General features: G+C 39.0%; 1 protein-coding gene across 1 annotated transcript in view; it reads left to right on the plus strand.

The window, feature by feature from the left end:
- ttc6 (tetratricopeptide repeat domain 6) overlaps positions 1-21,217 on the plus strand; it is a 273,996-nt gene that overhangs the window by 207,952 nt on the left and 44,827 nt on the right. Inside the window, exons 25-27 of the mRNA XM_073038984.1 lie at positions 7,673-7,786; positions 14,550-14,669; positions 18,593-18,666. Coding sequence (XP_072895085.1) covers positions 7,673-7,786; positions 14,550-14,669; positions 18,593-18,666 — 308 coding nt within the window. The remainder of the gene's footprint in view (positions 1-7,672; positions 7,787-14,549; positions 14,670-18,592; positions 18,667-21,217) is intronic.

Below are 21,217 nucleotides of genomic sequence, written 5' to 3' on the forward strand. Positions count from 1 at the left end.
GCATGGATTGTGGGTTTAAAGGCATTCAAGCTGATAGTTTGGAACACCTGCTCCTCCTGACACACAGCTGTCAGCTTTATCATGCAAGAGAAACACAATGGTGATTGTCAAAGTGTTGACAGGAATATAGCTGCCATGGTATAAAAAAATATGTGTATGTACACATCTTCATATGCTTATGCGTATACAAATTGGAGTTCATCTTAACCTTGACCAAATGAACAAGGTTAGGGAATTCTCTGTGCAATATTTTAAAGTTCTTGGGAAGTTATTCTTAGCACTGATATCTCTGGTGGTCATCACCTAATATCACCATTTCTCAGTGTGGGTGGTTTTTCTGTACAATATACCTCTCCATTTTTCAGTCTTTCCAACTACAACACCAGGGTTGTAGTTTCATGCACTAACATGAAAGTTTGCATATATTTCATGTCTTACAGATTGCCTATACTTTTAACTGGGTTTTTAATCTGGAATCTAATGCTGCAAAATAAATCTGAACAGCTGATGAGCCTATCAACACTACCTCATTATTTCTTCTGGTTTTTGCACTATTTATTTACTTTGTAAATTAGACGGTGATAATAAACCTAATTCTGAGATTGCTTGGCTATTTTTTCAAGAGCTTGGAACACAACGATTGAGCCTCTCAAAACTTACAGCTGTCCAGAAATGACTTCTAAAATGACCAAAGATCTTGGCTTCTTTGAGTTAAAGTTGGATACTGCTTTGACTTACTACCCGCTTTTCAGTTACTTCTCTTACTCTCTCATTCTCCCTCTTTTTTCTTTCATTCTGTCCTCTTGCTGTTTAACCAAGTCTCTCTATCCTATCTTCTCCCCCTCTTGCTCACTTCTACTCAGCTCCATTCTCCCTTGTTTCTTCTTTCCTTGTCAACTGTTTTTCAAAGGCAAACCTTTTTTTTGATACTATTCAAAAATATTGGTGTTCTTTTTATTTTGGAAATTCTTTGATAAGGAACCACACAAGATAGCCTTAAACAAAATAAGAGCCCATAATATTGGAGTTAACATACCAGCATTGACTGAGGATTAGTTAACAAATAGAAAACAATGGGTAGAAATAAATGGGTCATTTCCAGGCTGGGAAATTTGACTGGTGGGATTTCAGAAACCTGAACTAGCATCTTGGTTGTTTAAAATCTACTTCAGCATTGTGGAATTGGGGGATTAAGTGTGATTTATCCGGTAGTGCTGATAATACAAAATTAGGTGACAGGAATGTGAGGAGAATGCAGGGAGGCTTTGGGACAGAAAGCAAAATAAATTAATGAATGTCAAAGGCAACGCACGTAGAATATAATGTGGAAAAAGTTGAGGTCATAAATTTTGGCAGAGAGAATGAAAAAGGTGAAGTAAAATTTAAAATAGTACAAGGTTAAAAGGCACCAATGTTCAGAGAGACCTGGTTCTTTGTGTACATGAATCACTGAAATTTAACACCAGACTCAGCAAGAGAAAAGAGAAAGAGAATGTGTGCAAAGAGTGAAAAAATATTGCTTCAGTTGTACACAAACCTGGAATAATGTGTAGAAATCTGGTTCCCCTAAGACGAGGATAAAGATTGGAAGCATTGGCTATTAAGGGAATCAATGATGTGGAGTTATAGTGGGGTTTAAAATGTCCAGTAATAAAAAGATACCTGATGTCACAGCATAGGGGAAACAAAGTTTAGGTTACTTCTGCATCTCCAGTTTATTCATCTATTTAAGGGTACAAGTGCCCTTATATGTTCAAACAGATTATCACAAACAAAATACCTCCCCACACAGAAAAGGCTTTTATCATTATAATAAATACAGCATTACTTCTACTAAGTAATGTTTATTTTCTTAATTCACAAAAGCTTGAAAGCCATTGTTAACTTTATATTTGAGGCTATGACTGGCCACTGATTTGCTAATAGTTACTTGGATTTACTTGTTCCTGTTTAAGGATTATTTCTGTGATCCTACAACCTCATCATTTACTTAATTGTGCAAATTTGAAATACACAATATTCACACAGTGCAAGGTTCGAATGAACTATCAATTTTTCACATTTGCTGTTAAAATAGATTTTGTTGGTAACAATTGGTGGCATTCTCACCTGAGTTAGAAGATTGCAGATTCAGTACACAGTCCAATAACTCAAGTTTATCATTCTGGGCTGTAATGTGAAGGAAGTGGTGTGAAAGGAAATGCATTGTCAAATATGTTAAACAAAGATTATTACAGCACCAGCAACCTGGGTTCAATTCAGCTGCTGTTTGTATGGAATTTGCACATCCTTCCCATGACTTCTGGGTGCTCCAGTTTCCTTCCACTTTCCAAAGATGTTTGGGTCAGCATGTTAATTGATATATGGTATTAATTATACATGGGTATAATTCAGTGGCGAAGGTATAATTGGGACAGAAGGGCCTGTTACCCTGCTGTATCTCTAACTAGATAAAGCCCTTGATCAAAATGGTGGCATAAAGCATCTTACAACAAAGGAAACATGCACAGATCCAATATGAAGAGGAACAGAGAAATTAACTTTGGCATCTATGCCAATAGTTATTGTTCATCACTATAACAAAATAGATTGAACTAGAAATTTATCCATGTAACTCCAGAAACAATGATGTAGTGGTACTGAAGAAAAGAACAATTTTACACACATTTCTGTGTGTCATAGCAACCTTTGGAAAATTTGTTTCTTAAACTTTAAATTGGGATTTTCAATCTCCCTGGCATTTTTATTCCCAGTGCAAGGCTGCCAAATGAGGTCAACAGGACCCATAATTCCTCTGGTCTGAAAAACATACAGTTACTATTTACTTGTTGAGTAACAAGGCTTTATTTAACTTGTTTTCCCTGAAATAATTCAAGAGCCAAATATCAAACTGCATTTTTTGCCCTGTCTTCAAGTGCCTTTTCTTTTTTTTATCAAATCTTTTTTATTATTATTATTATTATTATTATTATTATTATTATTATTATTATTATTATTATATCATCATCCAAAACAACAAGAGTACATCGAAGTAACACTTACAATGTCTCAAAAGAAAAAAAACAATATTAAGAATTGAAAAATATGGTGACACAAAAAAAAGAAACGAAAAGAAAAAAAAACCATACTAAAGCAAGAAAAAGGTGAGGGAAAAAAAAGAACCCATTAGGTGTTCAACCCTGGAGCCATGCATCATACAAAAAGCTTCTAAAAATAAACATCATACCGCCAGCATATGAAAAAAAATTTAAGTGCCTTGACTATTTGTCCACAGACGCCAAAATAAAGTTTACTATTAACTTAAGCAACACACACAAAATGCTGGAGGAACTTAGCAGGCCAGGTAGCATCTAAGGAAAAGAGTATAGTTCACTGTACTCTTTTCCATAGATGCTGCCTGGCCTACTGAGCTCCTCCAGCATTTTGTGTGTGTTGCTTGGATTGCCAGCATCTGCAGATTTTCTATTGTTTGTGATTTTACTGTTAAAATTTTCTGGCTCAGGACCTTTGCCAGATCTCACTGTTTGCTGCTCATTACTTCAATAGTGAGACCGCTGAAGCTCCATGCCCAAGAAGGGATTTCATCTATCTTTTCTTCTGGCACAGTCAGAACATTCATTACCAGCTTCCTCAAAGTATAGGAATCAGATATTACATTTATGCCCGTACAGACATTTGCCTGGCAATATGCTGCCAGGAATAATTGCTCATGCTGCTGGAGTATCTGCATGACCTGCATTCACTAAAGATGTACCTCTTGCAGGCATGGTTCTTAACTTGCCTATCCAAGTCTCTCTGATACCCATTTGAGCATTCTTCCATGCCCACCCATCATTACAGTATTCATTCATTCATACATAATAAACAGTAGCAGAAAAAGACCATTTATCTCTTCTGTCTTTTCTGCTGTTTAGTAAGATCATTGCTAATCTTAACCCTCAGCATCAGTTGCCAGCAATAACACAATATTCCCCATTTACTTTGCTCCAAAAAGCCCTAGCTCACTTAACTGTTCCTCATAAGACACGTTCTTTAATCCAGGAAACATCCCGGTAAATCTCCTCTGCACTCTCTAAAGCAGTGGTTCCCAACCTTTTTTTGGCCATACCCCACCTAATCACCTCTAAAATCCTGATGCCCCCTGTGGTGATATATAATTCTTATTATTCAAAAAGTGAACTCCTATTCACCTGGAGGAAGCCTAAAAGACCATTAACTTGGTTTAAACAAGCATCCAAAGAACATGGCATTCATGAAAGAGAAAAATAAAAGAACCAAAGGACTGTTAAAGTTCTGAGGAAGAAATTACTAAGGAATTGTAAAAAAAAGAACATTAAGTGATATTAAAATAATAATAATAATAATAATAAATAAATAAAACAATGCCGATTTGTTTCTACAGCACACAAAGACAGATACATCGTTTAAAAGAGATGACGCAATGTACGCACCTTCACACCACCAAGAACCGAAAGCTACTGCAAAAAGCAGCATTGGCGCGACCTCGTACGAGTTTCTTACGCGTTTGGACTTGTTCATTCGTTCCTTCCTACATCAGTCAATTCATTAATTTAATTATAAAAGCCATTTGATGGTTGTAATGATGGTGATACACTATATATACAGTACATACGCAATTACACATGTACATACACACAAGTATTTTTATGTATGCATACTGTATATACACATATGTATTAACTCGCACACACACTCATACTCACACAGACTTACTAGAAAAAATTCACTGTTAATAACTCATTCTCGAATTGCCCCCCTTAAAAATCAAATTACCCCCCTGTGGGGCGTACGCCCCACATTGGGAACCACTGCTCTAAAGCTTTCACACCCTTGATACTCCAAGTGTAGTCTAACCAGAGTTTTATAGAGCTTCAACATTACCACATAGCTCTTGAACTCAGTCTTCCAACCAATGAAGGCCAACACACCGTACACCTTACTTAACTACCCTATCATCTTGTGCTGCTACTTTGTGGGATCAGAAAGCTTGGAACCCAAGATCTCTCTGTTCCTCCACACTGCTAAGAATCTTGTCACTAACTTTGTACTTTGCCTTCAAGTTCAACCTTCCAAAGTGTATCACTTCACATTTTTCCAGATTGAACTTCATCTGCCACTTTTCTGCCCAGCTCTGCATCCTGTCAATTTCTGTTGTAACCCATGGTATGTGTTCCTTCGTCTTACCCTTCCTGAAGTCCACAATCAGCTCTTTCATCTTACTGATGTTGAGTGCCAGGTTGTTGCTGCAACACCATTCCACTAGTTGGCATATCTCACTCCTCTATGCCCTCTCATCACCACCTGAGATTCTACCAACAGTAGTTGTATCATCAGGAAATTTATAGATGGTATTTGAGCTATGCCTAGCCACACAGTCATGGGTATATAGAAAATAGCACACACCCCTGAGATGCACCAGTGTTGACCGTCAGTGAGAAAGAGATGTTATCCCCAATCCACACAGATTGTGGCCTTCCAGTTAAGAAGTCAAGGATCCAATTGCAGTGGAAGGTACAGAGGCCAGGTTCTGCAACTTCTCAATCAGGATTGTGGAAATGATTGTATTAATCGCTGAGCTATGTCAGAACAGCATCCTGACATAGGTGTTTGTGTTGTCCAGGTGGTCTAAGCCACGTGGAGAACCATTGAGATTGCATCTGCCGTTGACCTATTGTGGTGAAAGGTGAATTGCAATGGGTTCAGGTCCTTGCTGTGGCAGGAGTTCAGTCTAGTCATGACCAACCTCTCAAAGGATTGCATCACTGTAGATGTGAGTGCTACCGGGCGATAGTCATTAAGGCAGCCCACATTATTCTTCTTAGGCACTGATATAATTGTTGCCTTTTTGAAGCAAGTGGGAACTTCCACCCGTAGCAGTGAGAGGTTGAAAATGTCCTTGAATACTCCTGCCAGTTGGTTGGCCCAGGTTTTCAGAGCCTTACCAGGTATTCCACCGGGACCTTCTACCTTGCAGGGGCTCATTCTCTTTAAAGACAGCCTAACATCAGTTTCTGAGACAGAAATCACAGGATCATCAGGTGCAGCAGGGATCTTCACAGCTGTAGTTATTTTCTCCCTATGTGGACTGAATATCCGAGGTGAGAGCAGGAGGCAGCCTTGTAGGCTCCACAAACATTGGTACCCTCAGTCCTAATCAACAAGCTCCAAAACCTGGACGTCTATACCTCCTTCTGCAACTGGATCTTTGACTTCCTCGCTGGGGGGTGGGGGGGGCCCACAGTCTATGTGGATTGAAAATAGCATCTGACAATTAACACTGACACATCTCAAGGATGTGTGCTTAACCCACTGTTCTACTCTCTCTACATCCTCCACTATGTGGCTAGGCACAGCTCAAACACCATCTGTTGGCAGAATATTTGCTCCTGTCTGCCTCCTCGTCACCATCTGAAATTCTGCCTGAGCTGGCTGAGTTCTGTTGCAACAACAATCTTGAACTCAACATCAGTAAGACCAAGGAATTGTGGATCTCTGGAATGGGACATTTTGGGAACACACACTAGTCCTTATAGAAGGATTAGCAGTAGAAAGGGTGAGCAGTTTCAGGTTCCTGGGTGTCAATATCTCAGAGATGCTATGCTGGACCCAGCATATTGAAGCAATTACAAAGAAGGCATAGCTGAGGCTATATTTCATTAGGAGTTTGACGAGAATTGGTATGTCAACGAAGATAATCGCAAATTTCTACTGATGTACCGTGGAGAGAATTCTAACTGGTTGCATCACCATCTGGTATGGATGGGCCATGCACAGAATTGGAAAAAGCTTCAGAAGGTTGTAAACTCAACCAGCTCCATCATGGGTTCTAGTCTCCCCAGCATCCAGGACACCTTCAAATGGCAATGCCTCAAAAAGGTGACATCCTTCATTTTTGGAACCCCATCACTCAGGACATGCCTTCTTCTCAAGGATGAGGTATAGGAGGCTGAAGACACATACTCAATGGTTCAGGAACAGCTTATGTCCCTCCAAAAGGAGTTTAGGCCTTCTAGCTGAATGGCTGAGTCTGGAGTGATGTCTGGAGCCATGTTTCTGTCAGAAAAATGGTTCAAATGCAGATGCAGGTAATTTTCTAGTGAATGGATTTTAGCAAGTAGAATCGTCAGGAGTGCAGGCCTGCAGGGATCCACATTAAGTTTTGCTCAAACACCAGCATAGTCTCTGAATATTTTTAAGGTAGAGGCAAGTGGACAAAACAAGACCAGTGGCAGATGGAGATGCAGAGTTGAGGTTGCAGTGGAATCATCCACAATCTGATTTATTTAATGGTGCAGCAGGTTCAAGGTACCAATTGTCTTATCCCTACTTCTAATATGAATATTTGCATCCTATGCAGAGAATGCCATGCATTGTAGATGCGAGGAAGTCCCCATTAACAAATTGGAAAGAGTTCTTGTCAACCTTTGCAAAAAAATGAACATAAAATGTCATTCCTATAAGGCCTGAACAAAATAATACAATGCATCATTATCAAATCTCTGCATATTGAATTCTGTCTCTCTATTCAGTTTTGATTAGTGATTAATGTGTTATTTTCTGTGCAGAAAGGAACACTGCTTTCTTCTCATCCAATATTTCCAGTAAACATTTTGCTTAGCATTTGTTAATGCACATTTACTTTTCACTGCAGGTATATCACTTGGCAATTAATGACCTGACTACAGCAATAAACATTAATGAGACCTGCATCTTGGGTTACTTTAACAGAGCTGTTTGTTATCAGCAAGCAAACGATCTTCAAAAGGTAAATATAGAAAAGGCAAACAGAACTTCATGAGGCTGAATGAATTACAAATTTAAACTCTGAAGTACAACCTATATTTATTCAAAGTTCCAAGTGTCCTGCATTGTTTCTCCTATTAAAAACTAAAAATTAATGTTGTTAAGAAACAAGTCTTTGCAAAAAGTTCTGGTATAATTGACGTTAGCCTATTTCTGCCCTGCTGTATATTGCAATGCATTTCTGTTGATGTTAGCCACTTTCCATACTTCCCAGTAGGGCTTGGTTGCGTAAGCCTAACAATTAATTTGAGAACACCAGAGCTATGCTTGATCTCATCTTTCCTCAGTATACAAATGAGCATGCTTTTCTCATAGGAGTAACTGGATTCTTATTAAAAATATTGGAGACATGCCTGGTCACTTCCTTGTTTGGCCTCTACTGTACCCTTAGCTGAGAATGTAGTAATATTCAAAAGATTTTTTTTCAGTGGTGTTTGATAATGATTATTTAGCAGAATCATTGTACAAAGCTGCTTCTAATTATTTTATGCTAATCCTGATGCTATCCAAAGTTCACATTTCAAATTAAATTTGTTATCAAATTACATATATATTGCCATATACAACCCTGGGATTCATTTTCTTGCGGGTATACTCAATAAATCTATAGGAGATAACCATAATAGGATCAATGAAAGACCACATCAACTTGAGTGTTCAACCAGTGTGCAATAGGCAACAAACTGTGCAAATATAAAAAGAAACAAATAATAATAATAATAATAATAATAATAAATAAGTAAGCAATGAATATTGAGAACATGAGATGAAAATCCTTGAAAGTGAGCCCATTGATTGTAGGAACATTTCAATGATAGAATAAATGAAGCTCAGTGAAGTTACTCACTTTTGTTCAAGAGCCTGATGGTTGATGGATAGTAACTGTTCCCGAACTTGGTGGTGTGATTCTTGAGGTTCATGTACCTTCTTTCTGATGGCACCAATGAGAAAACAGCAGAGCCTCGGTGGCAGGGGTTCCTGAAGATGGATGCTGCTTTCCTGTGACAGTGTTTGTAGATGTACTCAGTGGTGGGGAGGGTGTAACCCATGATGGACTGGGCTGTATCCACGACTTTTTAAAGCTCTTCCATTCAAGGGCACTGGTGTTTCCATACCAGGCTATGATGCCGCCAGTCAATATACTCTCCATTACACATCTATAGAAGTTTGTCAAAGTTTTAAATGTCATGAGAAATTTCCACAAACTCCTAAGGATGTTGAGGCACTGCTGTTCTTTCTTGGTAATTGCACATACGTGCTGGGCTTAGGACAGATTATCTGAAATAATAACACCAAGGAACTTAAAGTTGCTGAATTCTCCAATGAGGACTGACTCATGGACCTCTGGTTTCCTTCTCCTAAAGTCAATAATTAGCTCCTTGGTCTTGCTAAATTTGTGTAAGAGGTTGTTGCTATGGTACCACTTAGTCATATTTTCACCCCCTCCTACGTATATGCTGTTTCATCACTTCCTTTGATTCAGCCTATGACAGTGGCATCATTAGCAAACTTGAATATACCAATTGGAGTGAGTAGAGCAGAGGCTAAGCACACAGCCTTGTGGTGCACCTGTTTGCAAGCTAAGAAATCGTGGATCCAATTGCATAAGGAGGTATTGAGGACAAGGTGTAGGAACCTATTGATTTGTTCTGAGGGGATGATGGTATTGAATGCTGAGCTGTAGTCAATAAAGAGCATCCTGATATATGCACCTTTGCTATCCAGATGCTCCAGGGTTGAGTGAAGAGCCAATGAGATGGCATCTGCTGTGGACTATCCCTTAGATTTAGATTTTAAAATGTGACTTAACCTAAACATTTCATTGCAGAACTGTTTGTCCGGGCTCTAGGTGGCTTACTAATTGACAACATGGCTGACAGAAAGATCATATATTAAATGCTGAATGTAAGCAGATACAGTAAATGTCAGAAACAAAATACAGTACTATAATGTGCCCATCAAACACTTTACTAATGTAAATAATGATTAATAGGGATTGTTGAGAAGAATGGAAGTATTACTACTGTTATTATATTTAAAATGTGCATATCTCTCCACTGGTAAGACAAACCTTCTAATGTGATCCGCCAATTCAATTGCTTACACAAGATCTCATCCTGTTATCACTCTTTAAGGTGCTATCACTTATGAAAGGCATTGCTATTTTTATATCAGATTTCGCTTCTATTCTGGATTGCTGGTGAGTTGTCAATGTGCCAGGTTCCACCATTAAATCAAGGATAGATTTCAACACCTTACAATAGAAATGGATAGAGGAAACCATTCTGTGGAGATTAGAAAATATACTAGAGGAAGAATGGTTTGAATGGGGTATTTAACTTCCTTGTAGATCTTTAGAGAATGTTCAGGGTATTTTATTACAATAATAGACAAAAATATTGATTTGTTTGAGTGTACACATTGGAAAACAGGCTTAGTGTAGAAAATTTAAATACACTGACAAAAAGTGACAGCACAACAGAAACTGTACAATTACCTTGACCAAGCACCATTAAAGCAATACCCCAGGAAAGGTGGCACTGTCCATTTCACTATTTTAATTTTGTAATTACTTTTTCAGAAATAAAAACTTAAGTGAATTATGTTTTGTAACCCCAGAAACCAATTGAAAGAAAAACATGGGAGCCGGGTAACAGTTTACTTAGTTTTTAATTTCCTTTTTTTAGTGAGGCACTCACATATGACTTATGCCATTCACGCACTTCATGTAGTTGTAGGAGTTGACTTTGGGACTACAGGAAGTGGTTCTGACAGTTCTGGATGCCTTTTTTCTCTAACAATTAACTCTGCTCTTCTCGACTGATCGATTTGCCATATCCAGATGACATCAGATGCAATCTCCACTGTGTAGGAGGGTGGTCCAGTTTTGTCCTTAATCTTTCCAAGTATCCACTTTTGATCATCTCTGTAGTCCCTCACCAAGAGTGCTTGTACAGGAGTGAAACATCGAATCTCCTTGTTTGAGGAGCCCTGAATTTGTCCCAGTTGCTTGTCCTGCATACTCCTTCTGAGATTGGGTTTGGCGATATCCAAGCGTGAATGCAAGGAAGGACCCAGGAACAGAATAGCTGATGAGTTATTGGTTGTGGAGTGTGCTGCATTGTGATATGTGAGGAGGAAATTGGTGAGCTTCTAATTCAGTGTTAGTGTATTTTGTTCTGCTGACATTGCTCACAATACATTCCTTAGACTCTGGACAAACCTTTCCGCCAAGCCATTTGTAGCTGGGTGGTACAGTGCAGATGTAATATGTCTTATTCCCTTCATTTTCAGAAATGATTGAAACTGTTCCACAACAAATTGTGGTCCATTGTCACTGACTAAATGTTCTAGAACACCAGACATTGAGAAGAGGCTTCAAGACATATCAACAGTGTGTGAGGCTGTTCGGAACACTTCTGGCCTCTTTGTAACTTTATCGAATTCTACCGTGAAATGAATGGTTTGGCAAAATCCACATGAATCCTCTGCCAGGGCAATGCAGGTCATTCCCAGGGGTAGAAAAGCACTGTTTTTGGCACCTTCTGTATGTGTTAGCATCCCAAACGGTGCATGGCAAGCTGTTTGATCTGTTGATCAATCCCAGTCCACAAGACAGCTTCAAGCCAATGCTTTCATTTTGATGACACCTAGATGACTGACATGTAGCTCCTCCAATATTTCAGCTCTCAGCTTGGATGGTACAACAACTCTTAATCCCCACATAAAGAAACACCCATCAAGGGCAAGTTCATCCTGGCACTGGTAAAAATTGAGGAACTGGAATTTCTGCTGCATATTCCAGCCATTTTGGGTTGCCAAGTAGACCAGAGACAGTGTGGGGTCTTTTCTAGTTTCACTTTGGATTATCTCTGCCATAATAGGGAGACTTTTGATTTGCATTAGGGAGAATACTTCAAGAAGATCATCTTCTTTTGTAATTGTTTCAAGTATTTCCTTTTCCAAGGGTAAATAAGACAATCCATCAGCATTTCTATGATTAGTTGTCCTCTTGAATTCGATCTTGTGATTGTGTTCTCCAAGAAACAGAGTCTATCTCTGCATTAGTGTTGCTGCTGCTGTTAGTAGGAGACACTTGTGTGGATTGAAAATGGACACTAGTGGTTGATAGTCAGTAATGAGGGTAAACTTTCTCCCACACAAGTACTGGTTGAAACATTTTACACCCCAAACCAGACTCAAGGCTTCTCTGTCAACCTGTGCGCAATTCTTCTATGCTGGGGTTGGGAATGTGATGGAAGAGCTTGAGTGTTGGAAATAATGGTTCATTTCCATCACATAACATGTGACATGGCTGCACCTATACAATAACTGTGGCACATCCTTTGGCCTTAGGGCATCCCCACACTTATGGAATGCTGTGACCGTAGTAAGTGATGCTTGATCAAAAGAATTCACACTTGTTGCATTTTCTCTGAGCCCATAATCTTTTTTCTTTTTAACACTGTCTTGAGATGTTTGAGGTGTTCCTTGTCATCTCTTGGGTAGCAGTGATTTCATCCAGGTAATACTGAGTGCCTGGGCAGCCTTGCAGCACCTTGTCCACAGCTTTTCCAGAGTGCAGGTATAGATGATACTCCAAAAAATAAGCCCATTATAGTGATAAAGCCCTTTGTAAGTGTTTATGGCGAGAGACACTTTGGACTTCTGTTTCATCTCCCTCTAAGCCCACTTTGCTGAAGTGCTTCCCTCCAGAAAGGTTTCCAAAGATATCCTCAATCCTGGGCAGAGAGTATTATTCTACTTTCAGTACTCGGTTGATGGTGACTTTAAAATCACCTCAGATCCTGATAGACCCATCCTTCTTGGCTACTGGGTCTTCTGGTGTTACCCATGGGCTCCACTCAACCTTGGAAAGAATTCATTCAGCCTCCATGCAGCCTAGCTCACTAGCTACTTTATCATGTAAGGCATAAGGAACTGGAGGGACTTTGTTGTAAAACTTGGGTGTGGCATTTTTACATAACACTATGTTACCCTTGATGCGTTTGAGTTTTCCAATGCCAATCAAGTTTTAGGTGTCTCAGCCAATCACGGCCCCACAATGCTGTTTTTACCACATACGAGCCGAATATGGCTTGTTGGTTATTGTATTTCACTGTTACAAATGTCATTCCCACAGGAGTTATCTTTTCTCCAGTACTGTATAAGTTCTTAGCAGGAGATCTTCAGTATCTTTGAAATGCTGTGCAATAACTGAAACAGCCGAGCCTGTGTCTAATTTCATTTTAATTAATTTGCCTTTCACTTCTGATGTAAGCCATATTGCTTGTCTCTTGTTAGTTTTCTGATTGAAAATCTCAAGGCTAGCCAGTCCTATGTCACTCTCATCATTATCAGAGCAGCAGCATGCAGATTAATGCTCTCTTTGAAGCTCCAATGTGATTGTTCTACTTTTATCTTCCCTGTGCAGTCCATTTATTTTTGTCTGCCTGACAGGCCCTTTTATGTGTCCTACTTTGTGGCATCTTCCGCAAGTTTTGCCTTTAAATCTGCATTGGTCTGGTGTACGTGAGCCCCTGCCACAAATGTCACCCAATTTGTTTGGCCAGACAGGTTTCTGTTTAGATGTTACAATTCATTTATGCACTATCATTCCTGACTGCAATTCAATTTCATCTCATGCTGTTGTTTCCATTGATACAGTGATTTCAAATGTTCTTTTAAATGTGAATTGTTCAGTTAGGAGCCATTTTTGAATGCTTTCTTGTAAATTCCACAAACTAAACGATCTTCCTGTGCATCATTAAGCCTATCACTGATCTAACCATGATTGGACAATTTCTTCAATTTAGCCACATAAGCTGAAATAGATACCCCTTTGTTTTGATTCCATTTATGAAACCTGAAACATTCTGCAATCAACAATAGTTTCAGTCTAAATGTTCCTGCATTTCATTGATGTTATCAGCAAAGCTCCTTTTGCTGGTTTGGTTGGAGCAGTTAAACTTCTAAGCAAACTCCATGTTTTTCTACCTGGTGCACTCAGCAACACTGACATTCATTTTTCATTGGCTAATTTATTTGCTTCAAAATACTGCACAATTTGTTCAGTATACATTATCTAGTTATATGTTGTGCATTGAAATGTGTCTATCTTTTAGATGTTTCCAGCTATTTCTGTTTTTTTAAAAATGTATTGTTATCACTGGGGACTCACTGTTTATGAAACCATGAATTTCATACATTTTATGCTTTTTTTAAAACATGAATTCTTTTGAAGAAAAAAAATATGCTGCACTTTTTGTTTTAAACTCTAATGTCTCTCCCTCCTTTCAAAGAAAGGTAGTTGGCTGGGATTCATTTTAAGACTTTCACGTTGCCATATTTACATTTTTTAACTCCAGAAACAAATCAAAAGAAAACCATGGGAATCGGGAAATCGGTCCACTTTGTTTTTACTTTGCTTTTCTTTAGTGAGGTGCTCACATATGGCCTGGTGGCATAATGATGAATGTCATTTACATACTTCCTATATATAACCTGTAATGAATTATATAAACAAACAAGAATGCTTAACCAAATAATATATTTACAATATATCTCCAATATTGCTGAAATATTAAATACACTACATGAATATTCATTGATAGGTATAATTGAAATACTCACAGACTCTATTCAAAAATGCCTATATCTGTAGCTATAATTCATATCCATATTTTCATTGTAAACGTGTACTCTAAATAATGTACTTTTTTTAGGCACTAAAGGACTATGGAATAGTGCAGCTTCTTGGGAGCAGAAAGAAATTGAATTTGAAAGTACTAATTAATCGTGGTCTCCTATATTTGAGAATGGAAGATTACTACAATGCATCACAGGTCAGTACACCAAAGAAAAGAGAAAAATATTGTAAAATTTTGGGTATTAAAAAAAAAGATTTGGTAGAATGGTTTCAATGATGAGTGTTTGTAGACCAAAGGAGGCTGAGAAGAGATATTATAGAGATGGTGGCACTTTCACTCTGCCTCCTCTTCTTGCTGCCTATCACCTCTCTCATGATTCTGCCTTCTTCTACTACCCACAGTGCTTTCCCCTTACATTCCTTCTTCACCTCTCTGGCCTATCCCCTCCCTGCTTCTCCTCCCCCACCCCTTGATCTTTCCTCTGATTGGCTTTTCACCTGGCACCTTCCACCCTCCCCCTACCTTCTTTATAGGGCCCCTGCCCCCTCCTTCTTCAGTCCTGATGAAGGGTCTTGGCCTGAAACATTGACTGCTCATTTCAATGGATGCTGCCCGACCTGCTGAGTTCATCCAGCTTGTTTGTACGTCTTAATACTCATGAGGACACAGAATGAATATCGGGAGTGTGATGTTATGTGTTTCACCAAGACATGATTACACAAGCAAATCCTGGATCCCAACACTACTGTGAATGGGTTTTCAACGATACGAGCAGTCAGAGTTAATCTACAGTATGGTAAGAGGAATGGAGGTGGGCTTGCTGTGCTTGTGAACAACAGATGGTGTAATCCCAGTCACATTTCTGTGAAAGAATGAATCTACAGTCCAGACATCGAACTGCTTGCTGTGAGTTTGTGCCCGCTTTGTCTACTGCATGAGTTCAGCCACGCCATATTGCTCGTTATCTACATGTCCCCTTCCCGCCTCAGTGCTGATACTGTGTGTGATGTCATACACACTACCATCGCGAGACTCCAGACTCAACACCCCAATGCGTTCATTGCAGTATCAGGAGTCTTCAACCATGTTTCTTTCTCGACAACCCTACCCACCTTTGATTAGTTTGTCAAGTGTCATATAAGAGAAAATAAAACACTGGATCTCTTGTATGCAAATGTTAAAGATGCATACAACTCTACAGCTCTCCCCCCCCACTGGAAGGTCAGATCACAACCTGGTTCGCTTCATGCCCTCATATAAGCCCAAAGTACTGCAACAGCTAGTTATCACCAAGGCAGTACAGAAATGGTCTCCAGAGACCATCGCGGCCTTGAAGGGCTGCTTTGAGGTTACTGACTGGAATGTGCTTTGTAAACCATATGAGGAGACATTAACGGACTTACTGATTGCATCACTGGCTATATCAACTTCTGTGTGGACACTGTAATACCATCAAGGACTGTTGGCTGCTTCCCTAACAACAAACCATGGGTCAGCATTCATATGAATGCTCTTCTTAACCACAAAAAGAGAGCCTTTAGATTAGGAGACAGGGAGGAATTGAAATGTGCAGAGGGAGCTAAAGGAGATCAATCAGAATCAGAATCAGGTTTATCATCACCAGTGTGTGACATGAAATTTGTTAACTTAGCAGCAGCAGTTCAAGCAATACATAATATAGAAGAAAAAAATAAGTAAATCTGTTTCAGTATACTTAATACAGTATACATATATTGAATAGATTAAAAATTGTGCAAAAAACAGAAATACTATATATTAAAAAAAGTGAGGTAGTGTTCAAGGGTTCAATGTCCATTTAGGAATCAGATGGCAGATGGGAAGAAGCTGTTCCTGAATCGCTGAGTGTGTGCCTTCAGGCTTCTGTACATCCTACCTAATGGTAACAGTGAGAAAAGGGCATGCCCTGGGTACTGGAGGTCCTTAATTATGGATGCTGCCTTTCTGAGACATCGCTCCTTGAAGATGTCATTGGTACTTTGTAGGCTAGTACCCAAGATGGAGCTGACTAAATTTACAACCCTCTGCAGCTTCTTTCGGTCCTGTACTGTAGCCCCCCACTCCCGCCCCCGTATCAAGGTGGCTAAAGAGGAAAACAGGAGAGAACTGTAGAACAAGCTTGGGCAGAGTAGCACCTGGGAGGTGTGGAGAGGTTTGAAGAACATCACTGGCTTCAATCAACCTAGTTGTAGAGCCTCAGAATGCAGCCATAACTTGGGTTAATGAGATAAATCAAGTCTTAAATAGGTTTGATAATTGCCCTCCTGTTCACACCACCCTCAGCAAATCAGACTAGGTGTCGAGACACCCAATGCTCCCTTAGCACCAACGTCTCCCCGCCTCCCTTCTCTGTTCAACACGCAGATGAACAACGCAGGCTACCACTGTCTATATCCCTTCCTTACCCAGCCTACCATCCATACCTCCACATATCAACTGCTATCGTCCCAATCTCCCCCAGCCTCCACCTTCCACCAACTTCCCAATCATCATCGATTCACCTTCATAACTGAGCAGGTGAGAAGGGCTCTGGGGAAACTTGGACCCAGCAAAGCATAAGGACCAGATGGTGTGAACCCCAAAGTCCTGAAGGAGTTCTCCAGAGCATTTTCAATCGGAATCTCAGCCTGGAATAGGTCCTGACTGTGTGGAAAACATCATGCGTGGTCCCAGTACCCAAGAAGGGCTGACCAAAAGTCTAGAATAACTACCGTCCAGTGGCCCTGACCTCACACATTATGAAGATCCTTGAGAGGCTGGTCCTGGTTCACCTCTGACCACTAGTCAGATCAGCCCTCGATCCCCTGCAGTTTTCCTACAGTCAACTGGACACACTGGAGGCTGTGGTAGAATAAAGGACCCTGTGGAAAATCCTGGCAATTCTGGACAATGTTTCTCACACTATACATGCCATCTTGGCTGAACAAGGGAACACTTTTAGTAATAGACTAAGACAATTGTACTGCACCAAAGAACACTGTATGAGGTAATTCTTATTTATCCTTGGCCATTAGGCGCTATAATGTGTCAAACTATAGCCAGGGAAGCTATGAGCCCCTTCTTTTAGACTGCTTGAGGTAACTTTTTTTTATTCTTTCTTACTTCTAATATTTGTACATCTGTGAACTTGTAATGTTACTGTGACACTGTAATTTCCTTTGGGATCAATAAAGTATCTATCTCTCTATCTTAATGTCAGTTTGTACCTTTAAGGGGAAAATATATTGTGAATGGTATGGATGCTGGGCACTAAGTCAATCCGAGAAATTTTAACATGGAAAAGTAGCTCCAAAGAGATTGAACATAGCACGATATTTCAGCCGAAAGCTTGCATTGCAGAATGAGCCTTGTCCATAACTAAACTATTTCAGCACAGTAATAATGCAAGCAGCAATCCAAATGTGTGGTAAATTTCCCAGCCACACCGTGGCAACTAAATTGGGCAAATACAATTTAGCTAACTGCTGCCACATGAAGTATTACCTATTAAAAGTAAAAGTTTGGACACTGAGTGCAAATAGCACTTATTCATCAAGGTACTTCTAACATGTAATTTTAGCTTTCCTAGAACCACTTGACTCCACCTCACTTAAGTATTTCAAGGATAGAATAATTGAATTTAAGAAGCAAGGTGGGAAGAATGAGCTCTTTTTATTTAAACATGTATTTATTTAACCTTTTCCTAATTTTAAAGTTTTGGAATAACAATTTTAACAGTACATTAACCTTTCAAATAGTTTCTGAATCTCTTAAGTGTTTGTAATCTTCATCTCTTTGAGAGTTTTGACAACAGGTAAACACTGCAAGCAGTCAGCAAGTCAGCCAGCATCTGTGAAAAGAGACAATGAGATAAAATTTCAGGTCAAGACCATTGTCAGTTAACCATCTTTAACACTGATGTTGCCTAACACGCATTGCTTTTGTCACTTTAGATTTCCAATATCTACAGGTATTTGGGATCCCTTTTACGGTAAGTGCGGTAAGAGGACAGACAATTAGCATTCAGTAAACAATCTGGGAAATTAAATAATCTGAAACTGAATTATTAACTCATCTTCCCATAAGATTAATTATTTGACTAAAGATATTTTTATTTGTAGGATTTTAAAGCAGCAATTGTAGAAGATCCTAAAAATCCTCTCATTCATCATGCAGTAGCAATCTGCTATCATAAGTAAGTTACAATAAGTGTTACTGTAAGCAGCTGCTTATGCAATCTTCTTGAGGTTTTTATAGAAACCTTTGAAAGTTCTATTTTCAGTTTGCAAACAGATGAGAAATACCTTACTGTATAAAATTGTAATATGAAACAATTTAAAATTTCTCATGGAATTGGGAGAGGATAAATGAAGCTCCAATAATATTTCTTCCCAATGGTTCAGCATCTACAGTGGTGCTAGAAACTTTGTGAACCCTATAGAATTTTCTCTATTTCTGTATAGTTATGACCTAAGATGTGATCAGTTCTTCACATGTCCTAAAATTAGAAAAAGAGAATCCAGTTATAGGTCTTTATTCTTTGGAGCGTAGAAGGTTGAGGGGGGACTTGATAGAGGTATTTAAAATTATGAGGGGGATAGATAGAGTTGACGTGGATAGGCTTTTTCCATTGAGAGTATGGGAGATTCAAACAAGAGGACATTAGTTGAGAGTTAGGGGGCAAAAGTTTAAGGGTAACATGAGGGGGAATTTCTTTACTCAGAGTGGTAGCTGTGTGGAACGAGCTTCCAGTAGAAGTGGTAGAGGCAGGTTCGGTATTGTCATTTAAAGTAAAATTGGATAGATATCTGGACAGGAGAGGAATGGAGGGCTTTAGGCTGAGTGCGGGCCAGTGAGATTAGGTGAGAGTAAGCGTTCGGCATGGACTAGAAGGGCCGAGATGGCCTGTTTCCATGCTGTAATTGTTATATGGTTATATGGTTAAATAAATGACTCCAAAAACATTATACTTGTTCATTTATTTATTGAGAAAAATGATCCAATATTACATGTATTTGTTGAAAAAAGTATATCTTGTTGGAAAAAAATGTGTCTTTGCTTTCAGTAACTGGTGTGAACCCCTTGAAACATAATAACTTCAACCAAACATTTCTGTTAACTGTTGATCAGTCCTACACATCACCTTGGAGGAACTTTAAGCCATTCCTCCTTACAGAACTGCTTCAACTCTGGGATGTTGGTGGGCTTCCTTGCATGAACTGCTTGCTTCAGGTCCTTCCACAACATTTCTATAGGATTAAGGTCAGGACTTTTTACTTGACCATTCCAAAACACAAATTTTCTTCTTTTTAAACCATTCTGTTGTTGATTTACTTGTCTTTTGGATCGTTGTCTTACTATATTATCCAGCTTCTATTAAGCTTCAAGTGATGGACTGCTACCCTGACATTCTGCTGTAAAATGTTTTGCTACAGTTTTGAATTTATTGTTTCCTCAACGATTGCAAGCCGTCCAGGCCCTGAGGCAACAAAGCAGCCTCAAACCATGATGCTCCTTCCACCATGCTTCACACTTTTTCCTCCAAACAGCAATGTGCATTTCTACAAAAAAAAATTTGTGTCTCAACTGTCCACAGGACATTGTCCCAGAAGTATTGTGAAACATTCAGGTGACGTTTTGCAAACTAGAGATGTGTAGCAATTTTTAGTTTGGAGAGCAGTGGTTTCCTCCATGGTGTCCTTCAATGAACACCATTCTTGTTCAGTGTTTTTCTTATAGTGAACACATGGACAGAAACTTTAGCAAGTTCTAGAGATTTCTGCAGTTCTTTTGCTGTTACCCTTCTGTTCTTTTTCATCACCTTCAGCATTGCATGTTGTGCTCTTGGTGTGATCTTTGCAGGATGCCCACTCCTAGGGGAGTGGCAACAGTACTGAGTTTACTGCATTTGTAGACAATTTCTCTCACTGTGGATTGATGAACACTCAGTTCTTTAGAAATGCTTTTGTAGCTTTTTTCCAGCTTCATGCATCCCTACACTTGAGAAGAGCAGGCTCTGCCAGTCACTTGACTTTATGTGCCTTTTTTATAGGGCATACCTCCAATCTCATCTCATTGATTAAACACCTGACTCCAAATAGCTTTTGTAGAAGGCATTACCCCAGAGGTTCACATACTTTTTCCAACAAATGTATGTAATATTGAATCATTTTTCTCAATAAATAAATGAAAAATATTATGTTTTTTGTGTTATTTATTTAATTGGGGTTCTCTTTATCTGGTTTTAGGACTTGCATGCAAGATCTGATCCCATTTTAGGTCATATTTATGCAGGAGTAGAGAAAATTCTACAGGGTTCACAAACTTTCAAGCACCACTGTAGCACATCAGGTGATATTTGCTGTGCTCCCTTCCCATTTTGTTGGATTCATGGTTCCCACATTCCTTTTAATTTATCCAGTTCTCTGCAACTTTTTAATATTATAATATTATAATAAAAATCAATTATGATTTTCTGGACTATTGTTTCCACTATTAACTTCAACTATCTTTCTTACAACCTAAATAGTGGTTTAAAAAAAGAGAACTAGATCCCTTGGTAGGATGTTGTGCAGCAAGAACCCAAAAAAGAAAGAAATGAATGTTTTTCTAATCTATCCTTAGAATCCTTCTGACTAGTTTTTTTTATCCATAACTGTTAAACCAGTTTTCATTTTTTGTATCAGCAGTTTTATATTTTAATGTACTTTAAAGGGGAAAAATCTTTGGCTCCCATTCAAGGCATT

This window comes from Hemitrygon akajei, chromosome 3 (genome assembly GCF_048418815.1).
Source record: "Hemitrygon akajei chromosome 3, sHemAka1.3, whole genome shotgun sequence".
NCBI classification, from domain to species: domain Eukaryota; kingdom Metazoa; phylum Chordata; class Chondrichthyes; order Myliobatiformes; family Dasyatidae; genus Hemitrygon; species Hemitrygon akajei.